The sequence below is a fragment of the Sceloporus undulatus genome, chromosome 1 (genome assembly GCF_019175285.1).
Source record: "Sceloporus undulatus isolate JIND9_A2432 ecotype Alabama chromosome 1, SceUnd_v1.1, whole genome shotgun sequence".
Classification (NCBI taxonomy): domain Eukaryota; kingdom Metazoa; phylum Chordata; class Lepidosauria; order Squamata; family Phrynosomatidae; genus Sceloporus; species Sceloporus undulatus.
This window is the reverse complement of record NC_056522.1, coordinates 38,880,610-38,897,118: the sequence shown is the minus strand read 5'-3', so window position 1 is coordinate 38,897,118 and position 16,509 is coordinate 38,880,610. Positions and strand designations below refer to the sequence as shown.

General features: G+C 41.3%; 1 protein-coding gene across 12 annotated transcripts in view; it reads left to right on the top strand.

Moving 5' to 3' along the window:
* The window catches only part of ESRRG (estrogen related receptor gamma), a 612,697-nt gene that overhangs the window by 421,732 nt on the left and 174,456 nt on the right, over nucleotides 1-16,509 (top strand). For all 12 annotated transcript variants that reach the window (XM_042444949.1, XM_042444960.1, XM_042444954.1 and 9 more), the window contains one exon: nucleotides 2,848-3,263. In XM_042444949.1, the coding sequence (XP_042300883.1) occupies nucleotides 2,848-3,263 (416 nt within the window). The remainder of the gene's footprint in view (nucleotides 1-2,847; nucleotides 3,264-16,509) is intronic.

Sequence of the window (16,509 nt, the reverse complement as noted above, 5' to 3'; positions counted from 1 at the left end):
CAGCTTAATTTGTCCAAGATCTTCCCATTTTCAAGACATTTTGGAGGTTTCAGTCTCTGCTATCCATGCTCAGATTTCAGACTGGAAAAACATGCACTATGCAGCTGCTTTCCAATTCTGGAACTACTGTACTTTAGAGAGGGTTCATCAAAATCCAAGCTTACATGCAGTACTTACCTACTATCACTGCCAAACTAGACATGAATGATACTAGAAATCAGGATTGATACGTCATGGTGCCTGATGGAAGTTGGAACCAATCTTAATAGTAGGCAGAACCTACTGATTCCTCACTTGCCACCTTCCTATTATCTTACAATGACATTACAGTACAGTTCTTTAATATTAACCAGGTTATGGAGCCCTTTTGGATCTTTTGATGTTTAGGACTAAATGCTCAAAAATTCCTGTTGGCTATATTAGCTAGAGTTTATGGGAATCACCATGACCAGGTGAGGAAATGGCTTTTAACAAGAGTTTTGCCAGAGTTGGGTTCTCAGACTACATGCTGCTTGCCTTATCCCACAGAAATGCACTTAGGGAGATATCGCTATAGTAATCATCTGTTGCAGGACATGTTGATGACCTATCCCCTTCTCAGGCTTCTGGGATCTAAACTGTGAATTTAAACCCTCACTTCTCTTGATCTTAACATTAAGAATGATAAATGACAAAATAAGAGAGCTGAATAATTTCCATTGCTCTTGAGAGAGAATATGCATTTTTGAGATTTTTTTTTTTTTTGCACAATTTAATTGTTAATTGGGTAATTCTGAAATGACATAGATGAACTATGCCTTACTTCATGAACTTAAAAAGATGGAACCATGAATCAGCCACTCCTTCCATGGTTGGTTTTATAAGTGTGTCTTTTTTGCTTCATGAAAGAAAAATAGAATTTAATTTTGCAGAGAGATTTTGTACCAGTTGCAGAAGCCTTGATGGGAAAAAGTGCTTGTGGACTTTGTCTCATGCTGGAGGCACGAAGTCCTATGAGGATTAATAGACTTTCAATGGGCTGATCCAATGAGAATGAATCATTTGGAGAAAAAATCCTTCATTTGTAAAGTAAGCTGATGTCTCTTCTACAGGCCTCTAATGTGGAACTTAAATGGGTGTTTGGAATTGGCAGACTTTTGTGCTGATATTCTTTATATTTCTACTTAGCAAAGAAGGAAGGCTTGGAGCAGGAGTGGGAGCTAGCCAGCCCTCCAGATTTTGTCAGATTGCCACTCTCAGCAGTCCTTGCCAGAATAGTCCACAGTGATGAGTTCTGAAAGTTGTAGTTGAACCCCATCTAGACAGCCACAATTTTTTTAGCTCAACCTAACACTAAAACAAAATGAAAATGTGATTGTTTTTTGTGGGGTTTTCGGGCTATGTGGCCATGTTCTAGAGGAGTTCATTCCTGACGTTTCACCAGCATCTGTGGCTGGTGTCATCAGAGAAATTTCTCTGAAGATGCCAGCCGCAGATGCTGGTGAAATGTCAGGGATAAACTCTTCTAGAACATGGCCACATATCCCCAAAAATCCACAAAAATCTATGGATGCCAACCATGAAAGCCTTCAACTCCACATTGAAAATGTGATCCTTTATCAGGACTGAAATCAGATAGATGACTGGTTTATATAGTCCTCATATCTTAAAAAAAATACTGAAGTCACACAGAAGTAGAATTAGAACAAATGACCAGCCTGGGAACTGAAGTTTTTGAAGGCTTCATGAAGTTCTAGAAGAAGAAGAAGAAGAAGACTGATTAAGGATGCAACTGTCAACTAGTGCCAGCCCATTGATTGCATAAGTAATGAGGCAGGAAGAGGTTATTGTCTGGTGATAGATAGTCTTTGCCTTGAGGGATCAGCCTCTACTGAGTTATTTTAAATTTGTACTTTTTTATTTCTACCTGTATCTCCATTAATTAATCTCCCCCCCCAGCACTTCTTCTTTGTTGAAAAATACAAGTAGCAGTTGAGAGGGTCCCTTGGCAGAAGCAGGGTATAGAAAGAAAATGTAACTGTGAGAGGTTTAGTTGAGGAACATCCCCCCCTCCCACGCTGTGCATTTGCACTGAGAAGGAGGTTTCCAGTAGCTCCAATGGGAGATTTCCCAGGCTGAATGCAGTGGTGTGTGCAGCTTTAGTCTAGATTCCAGAAACCTGTCCCCAACCTACAGTGACCCTGAACCTGCCTGGGACCCCACTGAAGGCGAAACTGATGAATAATTTCAATTAGATTTTGTGAAACTGAAATCAACCCCAAATTAGTTCTTGGAAAGTGAGATCATCTGTTAATAAAAGTGTTTTTTCTCTCCCTCCACATGCACACCACCAAAAAAAGTTTGCTCCAAGATTTTGAATTCCAGTCAACAGAGAACACAGTTATGCTTGATTGAAACATGCCACTGCAAAACAGTAAATTTAGAGGAAAATATTCATTTGCTTGAATATAAATTTCCCCGCCCACCCACAGAAAGGTTTTGTTAGCAGTACTATGAGATATGGGGGAGTGTATGAAAGAACACTTAAAACATGTGGTGGTGGTGAATTCATTGTCATTGTAGATAACAAGTTTAGAATTTTAGAATTGATATAACGAAAATTGGCAATGTGTAGAACAGGGAACAAAAAAAAAAAAAAGATTCATTCTCTTTAAGGTTTTTTGTTTACCGCCTGTCTGAATCTTTGATAAAGCCCTGCAATGCCCTTATGCTGATTACCTTCATGTAAAACAAGAGGTATTGACTAATGAATGAATGATGTGTGGTCTTTAGCCCTTGCAGTGCTGCCTTTAAAGAGCATTGTCTTTAATGCACAGAAACCTCTTGCTCTCTCTTTTTACAATGCAGGCTTCTCTGCAGAATGTCAAGCAAGGATCGACACATTGATTCTAGCTGTTCGTCATATATCAAGACGGAACCGTCCAGCCCCGCCTCCTTGACGGACAGCATCAATCACCACAGCCCTGGTGGCTCCTCCGACGCCAGTGGGAGCTACAGTTCAACCATGAATGGACATCAGAATGGGCTAGATTCACCACCACTCTACCCTTCTGCCCCGGGCCTTGGTGGTAATGGGCCTGTCAGGAAACGATATGACGACTGCTCCAGTACTATTGCTGAAGATTCCCAAACTAAGTGTGAATACATGCTGAACTCAATGCCCAAAAGACTGTGCTTGGTATGTGGTGATATTGCATCAGGGTACCATTATGGTGTGGCTTCATGTGAAGCCTGCAAGGCTTTCTTCAAGAGGACAATTCAAGGTCAGTACTTGATTACAGTTTTCTCATCCAAGTAGAATCAGATAAGCACAATTCCCCCTCCCGCATTATTTTCCAGTTTGTTGCATTTTATTGTTCCTAATCATGCTCACACTGAAGTCCAGTTTAATCTAGCGGTTGCTTTGTGTGATGAAGACTAAATTGCTAACTTCTCCATTTTGAGTGAAAGGCTAGGCAAAAATGCCTTAACACTTAACGTGTCTTTTTTTCTTTTTTATTATCTCTGTTTGCAATGCTGAAAAACTACCTCCAGAAGACACAGGATTATCCAAAGTACAGTGCTCCCTCGGGTTACGAAATTAATTCGTTCCGCGGCTAATTTCGTAACCCGAAAAACCTTCGTAACCTGAATTGCCATAGGCGCTAATGGAAAAAAAGCCGCGGCTCTGCCGCGGCTCCATTGAAAATAGCGCCGAGGTTTTTTCGTAACCCGAAAAAACCTTCGTAAGCCGAAACAATAAATCCCTATGGGATTTTTTCGTATCCCGAAAAATTCGTAAGCTGGGTAATTCGTATCCCGGGGTACCACTGTAGTATTTCATGGGTGCTTGTGTTTGCCATTGGGAAAACAAAACAAAACACTCCCCAACTGTACTTATTTTATGCAGAATTTACATGCTAAAAGCTACAGGTCCTTCAGTACAACTCTGTGGCACTTTATTTTGAAGACATTATTTAAAGTCTTCAGTGTTCAGTGAACTTTAAACTTCAGTGAAATTTAAATCAGTCCCAAAAATATTATGAAATTAACTAAAACTGTCATAATTTTTTAATAAGTGAAAAAATATGTAATTGTAAATGAGTCAGTATGGTATAGTGGATTGAGTATTGAACTAGGAGGCTGGGAGACCAGAGTTCCTATCCCAGCTTCACCATGGTTACCTCTGGGTAACCCTGGGCAAGTCACACTCTCTTAGCCTCAGATGAAGGCAATGACAAACTCTCTCTGGATAAATCTTTGCTAGGAAAACTATGAGATAGGGTCACTTTAGGTTTGCCATAAATCAGAAATGCCTTGAAGTCATGCAGCAACAACAAAACACATTATATCTTGGGCGGGATACAGATGGGCAAAAAGGGGTGTGTTCATGACGTCATGAAGGTATAGCCTTCAGACGGCCCTTACCTGAATGCCGCCATGAACACGCCACCCACACGCCCCAAGCGGGAAGAAGTGGCATTAAAAAGGTGCCGCTTTTCCCCGCTTCTTTTCTATATAGTGCGCAGCTGCGCATCTCCATCTATGAGCTGCTGCACCGGTATGCCAGAATTGCTACGCCGCTAATTTAAGTTGCCCATTTAAAAGCTCCGTGTCTGCTGCATCGCATAATGAGTCAGGGTCCTGGAACATGTGCAGTTTGCAGTCAGGCTTTAATTGCAGCGTCAGATGCCATGCAGGTGTGGAAGCTGCAGCACAGCTGCAGCGCATTTTAAGACTCGTAACCCTAACCCTAACCTTAACCCTAGAGCAACATGTACGCATGCACTGCTAGAATTGTGGAAAGTTTGGAATTTAAAGTGAACCCCTACACACATTCCTGTGCCATTTTCATCTAACAATAAAAAAACGCTAAAACTTTAAATATTTACATATGTACAAGGGAGGTGATGGGGGATGGCAGGGGGACAGCGGTGGCAGCGGCGACAGCTGTGGCTGTGCATTGCAGATTCAGCAAGAGCACGGGGACCAAAGGAGAGGAGGCATCCATGATGCTGGTGACACTACCAACGTGCAAGAGGACAAGGATGCCAACACCAGCTGATCACCAGCTGGCAGGAGACCACCATTGTTCTTGGGCAGGGCGGGGGGAAAAGTTTAAAGAGGCTTGGGTGCTTTAAATGTGCACATAGGCTTTCTGCCGCCTGTGCTGAGTGCCGCAGCTGCGCAGCTGCGCATCTGCCAGCCGGCAAAAGAAAAAAAAAGCCCCGTTTTTGGCCGCCCGTGAGGAAGCTGCCTCTCTTTTTGCAGCGTCCTGCGAAGTGGCGGTATGGAAACTGTGGGTCAGAAACAGCCCCAGGTTAGGCGTCTTCACTGCCCCCCATGTGGAAGCCCCATACACCTTAGCCACGCCTCCGGGGCGGGTGGTCTGGAGGCTCTGTATTCAGCAGAATACACCTCCAAGACGTCTTCCCCTGCCCGTCTGTATCCCGCCTTGGTTATTTTTATATAGTTGCCAAGTTAGAACACATCAAGATGTCTTCCATCTCAAAACTTTATTATAAGACTTTCTACATAGTTTTTTTTTCCCTCAAAGTGTAATAAATTAATCCATCAAGACTGAAGTAGATACAAAGTGATACAGGAAATTGCCTTAAACCAGGTAAGTCTGCTTGCCCATGAAGACCGGTGTTGTATACTTTGACTAGCAACAACCACACAGACTCAGAAATAAAGCTGTTCTTTTTTCATTATCACCACATCTGACCTTTTAATTGCCATACCAAGAACTGAACCTGGGACCTACTTCCTGCAGAACATGTGGTTTGTCACTGAGCTATGGTCCCCCAATGCTAAATTATTTCAGACAGCATGGTGCTCCAGATAACTCCAGTGAAGATATGAAAAATACCACGGAACATAAATAAGCAGCAGTTGGTAGGAGTAGGCCACAGGCTAAACTGATCTGGAGTAAATTGTTTCCCAGTTCCAAACTCAAATCATTTACCTTAAAGTATTGCAAATTCCATCTATTGAGACCTCCCAAACACGCCCTAGTCCCAAGTCTATGATGATCCTCAGGATTGTAGGTGGGAAAAGAAAATAACATAGGATGAAGAAAGAAACATAGAGTGAAGAAAAAGATTACCTATATGACTTAGTGTGAAGAGAGGAAAACAAACTTTTTCACTTTTACCCTTAATTATTGAAAAAAGAATTAAAACATAGTATCCCTGTAAAGTCTTCAGTTCTTGCATTGATGGATGTACTGCATTATTATCAATCTCTATACAGCAGTATTTCCAGGATTTGAGACAGAGGGTGATAAAGAGGTGGCTGATTTAAGACCTCTTCTCATTTATTGGCATTGTTCCTATTTGTATCAAAAACTAACCCTAAAAGAATATGGTCTTTCTTATTCCCAAAATGAGTGATTACTGTTTGTAAAGTTATAGGTCTTTCTGCCAGGTTAATTGCTTGAGTTTTCTTTGCCTGTGTCAGTTTTCACCCTTTAAAAAACAACATTCCCAAATAACCATTATTTATAGTACTTACAAGGAGAAACTTGAAAGCAAGGCTATCTGAAATTTCAGGCTTCAGTTTCCATAGGACATTGAGAAGTACTCCCTGTCTTTTTTTCCCTTTCACACTTATTTGCATGATTACAGTCAAAAGTGCATTACATGTTGCTAAGTTTTGCATAGAAGTTACCTGACCCTCCCAACTTTTTTTTAAAAATCCACTCACCTATGAGAGAGCCACATACTTCTTACACCATTGATATTCATAGGGGAATGATGTACAGTATCTATCAAATTGTATTAAGTAACATTACTTATATGAATGATATGACACAAGGGGTGAGAAAACAGGGCTGAAAATATTTATGGAGAGTGACTGCAGACAAAGAATGCTTTGAATGTCACAGATAGAAAGGAATGTTGAGACATGGTAGTGGACCTATTGTCTAGAAAAACAATTGAGTAGTGATGCATGATTTAAGACTGAGAAAGCCAGATCATTTTCTTCAGCCTTTCTGGGACTAAATATGCACCACACCCTCAAACTTTAATAAATGTGAAGATACTCCTTACAAATCTTTTGGCCACATATCTGTACATTTCCACAATTTATTTATTTATTTATTTATTTATTTATGGCGCTTATCTATTGCTTGTCAGAGCCATCTTTCTAATGTAGAAGCAATGCCTGTATTAGAAGATCGGTAGTGAACAGGGAAAAATATTAGTGATGATAGAATAAATACAATTGTTAGTGCCAAGTAATGTAGATCTATTGAATTACAAGAGTGTGATTTAACAAACCCTATTGGTTTAGTGGGTCTACTCTAGCTGAGATTAACTATTGGATTTAGAAACATAGCTGTGTTAGTCTGCAATGTTGTTCTTGTTATTAGATGCCTTCAGTTGACTTTGACTCGCAGTGGTTCCATGAATAAGACACCTCAGAGCCCCTCTGTCCTCAACCACTCTGCTCAGGTCCTGCCAGCTCAGGACTATGATTTCCATAATTGAGTATGACTATCCATCTGGTGTGTGGTCTACCTGTCTTTCTACTGCCATCCACCTTTTCTAGCATTCTTGTCTTTTCTGGTGACTCCTGCCTTCTCATGATGCGGCCAAAGTATAACACTCTCAATTTAGTAGATTACTGCACTACACTCTTATGGTGCTGCTATTCACTGAGTTTGTAGCTCAGTGAGGCCTAGGAGCTCTGGGCTGAGAATTCTAAATGCCCCTGCCTAAACCACAAATCGCAGAATGCAACAGGAGGCAGCCAGAGCAGCAGAAATCGCCTTAGTCATCTTGGCTTCTAGGGAGCGTTCAGGCTTGGTCTGTTCTAGAACCCATTTGTTTGACTTTTGAGCCATTCATGGTATCCAGCATGAAAAGGGATTTTGTAGCATCTTTAAGACACACTGAATAAAAGAAGTTTTAACATAAGGTCTCATAGACTATCTACATAGACCTGGTTGCAATTGGGAAAGTAGACCAAGTCTACAAAAGTTCATGCTACAGTTTCTTCCACTCTTGCCCTATACAGACCGACCCAAAAGGCTGGCCTGAGGATGGAGTCAGGGTACAGCGTCCTGATGACGCATGCCCTGACTCTTTCCCATAGGGTTGCCATAAGTGAGGACCTCCAAACCGGGACAAATGTAGGACAAATGCAGGACAACATTTTCAAATGTAGGACACATTTTTAAAAATGGAGGACACGCAAAAAATTGAGGCTGTTTTAGAAATGTTAATATAAATGCATGTTTCTTAGGCATGATCAAAATGGAGGACATTTTGACATTATTCGTAGACAGATTACGGAAATGTACTTCCCTTTCTGGCCACCCCCCTCTCCCCATTCCAAACAGCACATTTGAGCATTGAACATGGCTTTATTTTAACATTGCCTCTTGCATATTTCAGAGGCTTATTCCACAACCAAACCCTTTGGTCAAGGGACTTTGGTTTTTCTTCATTTTGACTTGTTTTGTCTGTATTCCACCCCACTAAATAAAGGAGACATGAAATGGAGTTAATGGGTACAAGTTGTTAAACAAAAAAGTCTTGTGAGACTCTGTAGGCAAGAGGTGCACCATGTTAAGAACTGCATTAAGCACACTTAGGCTGCTGCCACACTGCTTTCACTCTCATCACTCCATCCTATGGAATCCTGGGATTTGTAGTTTGTTGTGGTGCCAGGGCTGAGCTTTGAAATCTCAGGCATAAGAGAGGCAAAAGGCTTGGGCTGCATCTACACTGGAGGAATAATCTGGTTTGAGACCACTTTAACTGTCTTGGCTGAATGCTATGGAATTCTGGGAATGGTGGTTTGTTCCAGCACCACAGCAAAATGGCAGTTAACCCCTGGAAAGCTCTCTGACCAAGGTGACCAATGCCCTCACCCCAAAATGTAGGGCACCTAAGCAAAAAAAATGTAGGACATGGCCAAAAATAAAAGCTAAAAACACCCATGTAATTATAAATCCATTCTTCTTAGCCATGATCCAAATGGAGGACATTTTGAAATTTGACAGAAGAGGGCATATCCTGGAAAAGGAGGAGGATGCCTGGTCACCTTGTCTCTGGTCCAAAATACATTGCAGAAATAAAACAATGCTGGACTGAAATGCCCAGAGTTCCTCACCAAAGCTGCATCCACACTGAGGAAATAATCCAGTTTGAGAGTGACTTAACTGTCCTGGGTTAGTGCTGGGGAATGCTGGGAATTGTAGTACATTGTGGCCCCAGAGCTATCTCTGACAGGGAGTCCCATAACCCTCCAAACGTAGTTGAACTGCAGTGCCCAGAATTCCTCCCCAGGTGCATCCACACTGAGGAAATGGTCCAGTTTGAGACTGCTCAGTGCTGGGGAATCCTGGGAATTGTAGTCCATTGTGGCCTCAGAGCCATCACTGACAGAGAAGTCTCAATGTCTCCCAAACACTAGCATTCCCAGGATTCCCTAGCACTGAGTTAAAGCAGTCTCAAAGTGGGTTATTATTCCTGCAGTGTGTGTGAGAGATATAAAAGCTAGGGACTGGATTCATTTGGAGGATCTCTGTGTCCAAAACACACTGCTTGGACTGCCAGGGCTCAGTGCTATGGAATCCTGGGAATTGTAGTTTATTGTGGCACCAGAGCTCTCTGACAGAGAAGGCCAAATGCCTCACAGACACCAGAATTCCAGAGCATTGAGCTTTGGCAGTTAAAGGGGTCTCAAAGTGCAGGGGGGGGGGAGAGAAAAGCCAGGGAGAGTGAATGAGAAGCTCATCTTAGCTGTGACTACTCTGAGAGGAGGAGGAGGAGGAGGAGAGAGGGAGCCAAGGGAAGTGGCCAGGACCATCAGCCTCCGCTCTTCCACTGCAGACTGCTGGCAAGAGGCTCTGCCCCCAGGCAACGCCTCCTCTGTGGACCATTCAGCTTCCTTTTGTCAAAAGAGCTCTGGTGCCAAAAGAAACTACAATTCCCAGAATCCCATAGCACTGAGCCATGGATGTTTAAGGGAGGGGGTCAAACTATTTCTGCAGCCTTTTGCTACCCCAAAGCCTTCTATTATTTACCAGCAACTCGCAAGGCAAAATCTCTTCCTTCACCAAGCCATTGAAAACCAACCCAAGGGGAGGAGGGCTGATTGCTTCTTTCTCATTGGTCAGCTTCGGGAGAAATTTGCATATTACAAGTAAAGGTGTTTAGGGCCTCAAAAACGATCCTGTGATAAAGAATTACTACAATACTGAGTGGTAGACATTTAAAAGATGAGGCATTTAGACTCCCAGTGAAACATGAACGATTTATGGCCTTTTTTTCTTTTCTCACTGTAACCTGGAAAGTAAGGCCTCTTGCAGGGTATATATACCAAGTGGGCTGCCAATAGCTCTGAGTGACAGATGTCTTGAAGACCTGCTCTCTAGGCTAAGCCAGGCAGGGAGGCGGGGAGGGTGGCACACAGCCATGGGGAGGGGTGGAGCTGCCTCCAGGGCCTTGCTGGGGGGGAGGTCCTGGGGAGGGGCTAAACCAGGGCGGGACCGTGTGGCCCCGCCCCAAACCGGGAAAGTCCCGCCCCCAGTCGGGATATGGCAACCATGCTTCCCCAGGGTGCCACGATGCTGTGTGCCACTCTGGTACACCTCTGGCACTGCATCCAGATGACACAGTGCCGAAGGGGATAATCTCATGGTTGCTGTCCCTTATGTTATTGTCACAGAGAGGAAATTATCCATCTCTCCTTCATACTGCTACCAAACTCTGTGTGTGTGTGCGCTTTCAAATTACCTGTTACTTATGTGATCCCATCAATGTTATAGGCTTTTACACTGGTGCCTCGGGATACGAAATGATCGGGTTACGAAATTTCCGGGATACGAAAAAGTTGGATTGGCAAAAACTGTTTCGGGTTACGAAATATTTTTCGGGTTACGAAATTCATTTCAGCGCGAAATTCAAATGCTGCAAAGTGCAGCTATAGGCTTTCCAGTGCTAACGGAAAGCCTTTTCGGGTTACGAAATTTTCGGGTTACGAAAGGAATGGCGGAACGAATTAATTTCATAACCTGAGGCACCAGTGTATTAGGCAAGGGATACTCAGAGCTGGTTTGTCAATTTGCATAGCACCTGGTATTTGCTGGTGGTTTTCCATCCAAATACTAATCAAGGCTGAGCCTGCTTAGCTTCCAAGCTCAGACAGGATCTAATGTATGTAGGGTATTTAGATCAACTTTACTTGAAAAATAATTCTGACTACAATGAACTCAACTGCGTCCAAGTTATGGGTTTTAGGAGGATTTAGTGTCAGTTACTTGCATGTCTATTACTTTTACTCTGTTCCATGGCTAACAAATATGATATTTTACAGAGTTTCATAAGCCAAAAAATCCAACCTGTCACTAAGTAGGTTTCTTTGGTTAGTGAGGATTTGAACCCTGATCTCTAGGTTTCTGGTCCAACGCTCAAACCACTACACCATTCTGGGTAATATGTTGCTAATTACAAATTAATTTCTTACAAAGATTGTGTTCCCATCAATTTCTGAAACATTTAGCTAAAATATCAGACTTATTTCACTGCTCTTTCCATAAAATAAAAGACTGTGTATGTGTGTGTCTTCCAGTTGCCTGTCAACTGATGGCAACCCAATGAATTTCATAGGGTTTTCTTAGAGGTGGTTTTCGGATACCTTCCTCTGAAATCTAAGTTACATCACCTGCATTCCTTGGTAGTCCCCCTTCCAAGTACTAACCAGGGCTGACCCTGCCTATCTTTCAAGCTCAGATGGGATCTGGTGCCTTTAGGCTATTTCATAACCTGTTTTAGAACTATATCCTGTTCTATAAAAGATTCACATCAAGGAAGAGAGAGAAAAAAATAAAGTACTAAAAAACAGTGAATTATTTTTAAGGACCTTGTCAGCTTTAATGAAAAACAGTGAATTATTTTTAAGGACCTTGTCAGCTTTATTTGCTTTAGTCAGTAGAACCTTGGTAAATTGCGTGTGTTTAATAAATAAGTAAATAAAATACAAATTTTCTGTTTACAGAAATCAGCATAGAACCCCACGCAATGTAACAAATAAGCCAAGAGTGTACAGAACTACCATATGTAACTGTGAAACTAGTTCTGCACTCCTAAGTGCTTTGGGCCTTTTCCCATTCAGTGCAATCCTCATCCCATACCAGATAGCAATTCTCCTTTAAAACTGGCAAGAGTTAAAGAATCTGTTTACATTATGATGTGGGAGGTATCTTCATAAAGAAAGTCAGATTTCTAGGTATATCCAAGTAGTTCAGCATTCCCAGAGTACCAAAATGGTATTTGTTAGGCACTGAAATGAACATAACTGCCACATAGATGCATAAGTAGGTGTAATAAGTTTCTTGCAAAAAGTGTCACTGGAGTTACTGATTTTAAATACTGTACACAGATTTTAGATATTTTACATTTCTTTGGACATCTTCTTGTGGAATTTGTTTTTTTGAACAACAGCAGTGACATTGAAAGAACAACTTTGATTATGCCTCAATGTGTCTTTTTTCATATGGATTTACCAGCAACTCTTTTTGTTATGGATGAAGACACACACAAAAAGTACATGATCTAGCTATTGTGAAGCACTTCTCATGAGACACTTAAACATGTGGTCAATCCTCCCACTGAAATTAATGGGGTTTGACAGCACTTAATTTTGGCTGGATTATTTCAGCATCTAAAATGCCGCAGTAGGTTTTTCTTTATTTGTTGCTTTTCCCTAGTTTTTTCAAGTGTTATAACAGTTGCCTGGGCTAACAAATCTCTTTATTTGGGGAAAAAGAGAATGGCACTGAGTCCATACATAAAGCAATAGGCATGACATAGAACATGACAATAGGGAGTTTATCACACTCCTTACCTTCCGCTCTGCTCCTGTCGCGTAAACTTCACCGATCTGTGACAGGAGCCTCCTGGTGGGATCGCAGATGGCGCAATGCTTTCGTTTTCATCATGGAAGCGTTATCGTAAGTGTTTAAAAAAGGGCTGTTTAATCCATTTAAAGTTTATGGCCAGACCATGGACTTCAAACTTAGGAACAGAAGATATCATTTAGTCAAGGCACCTGAGGATAATACCAATACTGTTAGGCTGTGTTTACTAAGGAATAGATTTCCTTCTGCCCATGTCTATTAATGAATACACTAGTTCCGGTTTCCAGATCGTTTTAAGAGTAGCCCTGTGTGATGCCTACTGCAAAAGTTCAGGCAGGAAACATTCAATTGTGGTAATAAAGTATCCTCTGGTTTGCAGCTAAAATGCGTGCATTTTGTAACATGTTATGTAGAGAACAAGTGTGTAGAAGACCCTTTACCTTAATGTCTTCCACAGCCAACCTGTTTCATTTAATTTGCATTTAATTACCTGGGATCCTTTTACACTAAAATTCACACTAAATCCTGTGCTCTGTAGTTTGGTGAAGCACTAGAACTCTCTGTCTGAGAATTCTAGATACCCCTCCCTATCAGAATATCACAGAATATTGTGATAGGAATTAAAGTGGAATTGTAGTGCTACAGATGGCCCCCATATCCATGGATTCTTTATTCATGGATTCAACCATTCATGGCTTGAAAATATTACAAAAATATAGATTCCAAAAAGCAAATCTTGATCTTTCTATTTTATATAAGGGACACCATTTTACTGTACCATTGTATTTAATGCAATGTGAACATCCATGGATCTTGTAATCCATGGGAGATCCTGGAACCAAACCCCTGTGGATACTAAGGGCCCACTGTATAATTACATAGTGTGAAAGGGCCCCTGGTTGTTTCAGGGTATCTGTATTCTGGAGGCAAGAGTGTTAGAGAAGTCATAGTTATCTTTCTGATAGAGCTTTTTTTTCCCCCTTGGGTGATGACCATGGTTACTGCCACTGGCTCTGTTCATGGAAGAAAGAATTGAGATGTTTGCGTTTGGACAGCATTGCCCAAACACAATAGATGACAGAATACCATATTGTCTTTACTGACTAGTAGTAGTTCTCCAAAATTTTAACTTTTATGATATGTGCCAGAGATTGAAACACTTCCAAGCTAAAGATGTGTTCTGCTTCACTTCTCTAGTAGCTGTAACTTTCATAGGTAGGGCCTCTTTCAATAACCAGCTCTACCATTAAGTAGAGTGAGGCAGCCATCAAAGACATCAGATGCTGGGGAAGGAAATAAATAGCTGCAATATAGTGCTGTGGGTGACAGGTGATCTGCCTTTCTATCCCCAAGCTTTCCTCTGCCCTCAGTGTGGTGGTAATGCCTCTTCTGTACATAGAAGGGAGGGGTCTTTTTCCTTCACCAGAGGATTCAAAAAATTTTAGGTATCCCATACCCCTCACTGTGGACTTTAGTATGTAAAATATTTCTTCTGCCATAACACTAGTACTAGCCCTGTTCTGTGGCAGTGACATACAGTATTGTTCCATGAGTTACTATGCGAAAAGCACAGTAACTGTTGGGGCAGGGACTATGTATGACCAGATATAATAACATCTCAAATCCACAAAACAGTGATACCTTTATTTGACCAACTAGAATGCAAAAATACATGATGCAATCTTTCAAAGCTCCATGTATAACTAGGTTTCCTTTTATACTGAAGATCGCCATATGATATAGCAATTATTTACCCTCAAAAGTCCTACTCCCAACTCTGCTCCTATTCTAGTAGGGCTTCAGGATGGAGTTGGATAGCTGAGATTATAGCTAGTAATGCTATGAAGGAGAATTGGGTAGGCTTGCTTGAGGTACCTGAACAATGGGTATTGCTGAAAGCTTAACTTTTTGGCAGAAGGGGGCTTGTTCAATGATCAAGTTCATTTTTCAGTTTGGAGAAACAGGCACAGCAGGTGAGAGAGCCATCATTAGTTCCTGAAAACATTCTTGGAAGAAAACACTGATACAAAGAATCTCACTTTATATAGGGAAGGTAAATTATTTTATCAGTTAATGATAGATTCAGGTGGCACTTTGTGCGAGATTCATTGGAGGTCAGTCATGTGTACATTGAAGTCAAGAACTATGTACTTTTGTATCCTATGGCCTTTTTGTCTCCTACCCCAAATTCTAAGTTTCTGTAAAACCATTGCTCATATATTACAAAACAATTAAGGCTGAAGTCTTATATCTGCTTACCTAGGAGTGATCCCTAATTAAATGAATGGGAGTAATGTTTGAGTGAACTTTGACTGAACCTACAGCTTAAGTGAACCAGCTGCAGAGTGTTATAAAACACTCTATAGCTAAATAGAGCTCAATTCTTCTCCCTTTGCAACAGCCATATTCATTGGGTGCATTTTTTCCTAGCATGATGAGACCACTCAAGCCATATCAGTGTTAATGTTGAGGAGTCCCTTGGGGAGGGAGAAATGGCAGCACTAACTTGGCACTAGCATGAGCAAATACACTGGGATAAACACCGCCTAGACCTTGAAGAACTGAGCTCTCAGGATTCTGGAACTAGAAAGACAAATCTCTGGATTTTAGTTTCTCCCACGTTCAATGGGAGAAATCAATATGCATGCCTTGCAAATTTGGATAAATTCTTAACAAAAATGAACTGGACAAAAAAATTTCCCATCCCTGGTTTTAGACTTTATTGTGTGTTGTCTATGATATAGCCACATCTTCTGGGGCTTGTAAGTTGTTTTCTTCAAAGCCTGGCAAGCTCCTAGTTCTCCCAAAGACAAAGTGCTATACAACTTGTCCAGTGCAAATGTTCATTTGTTAATTTTAGTTAGTGTTAAGATCACCAAATCTACTCTCTTCATTGCAAAATAAAAGCAGTTTGACACTGCTTTAACTGCCATGGCTCAATTATGCTATACAGAATTCTGGGATTTGTAGTTTTGTGAGATATTTAGTCTTCTCTGTCATAGCACTCTGGTGCCACAAGAAACTACAAATCCCTGGCTTGCATAGGATGTAGCCATGGCAGTTGTGTCAAGCTGCATTAATTCTGTAAGTGTGACGGTAGCCAGTGTCTCATTAATTTTAATTTCAGCTTTATTTCCTTTCCTTGCATTCCTTCTCTCATATGCTGTGGCATGCTTTTACCCGTGTTTATGCAGAGAAGAATTATTGTGAGTTCAGTGCTGGATCAACTTGCATGGATATTAGCCAAAGGATAAAATCTGGCTGAGGCATGGTTTGCTCAGTCATGTAGAAAGGCCTCTCTGGGCAATAGCACAAGATTGTAGCTCATCCCTGCTTCGTCAGTGCCAATAATGTTGAAAAATACTGAAAAATACCAAGACACATTGTTTATTTATAGCACAGAAAACAGTAGAATTGATGAATGCCATCATCATTGCTAGAGCTTTTATTCTGTTGTTATTATGAACATATTAGATACACAGCTTACCTGCAAAACTCCTGATGATGTTTAGTCTTACTGAATCAATGAACTTCTCACCCTCCTCAATGATACCTTGATCTGACATTAAGCTATCAGTTCCTTTTTGAAGGGGTAGTGATTATTTTATAAAGAGATTCCTCACCTATCAACTTCATGCAACTCTAGTTATTTC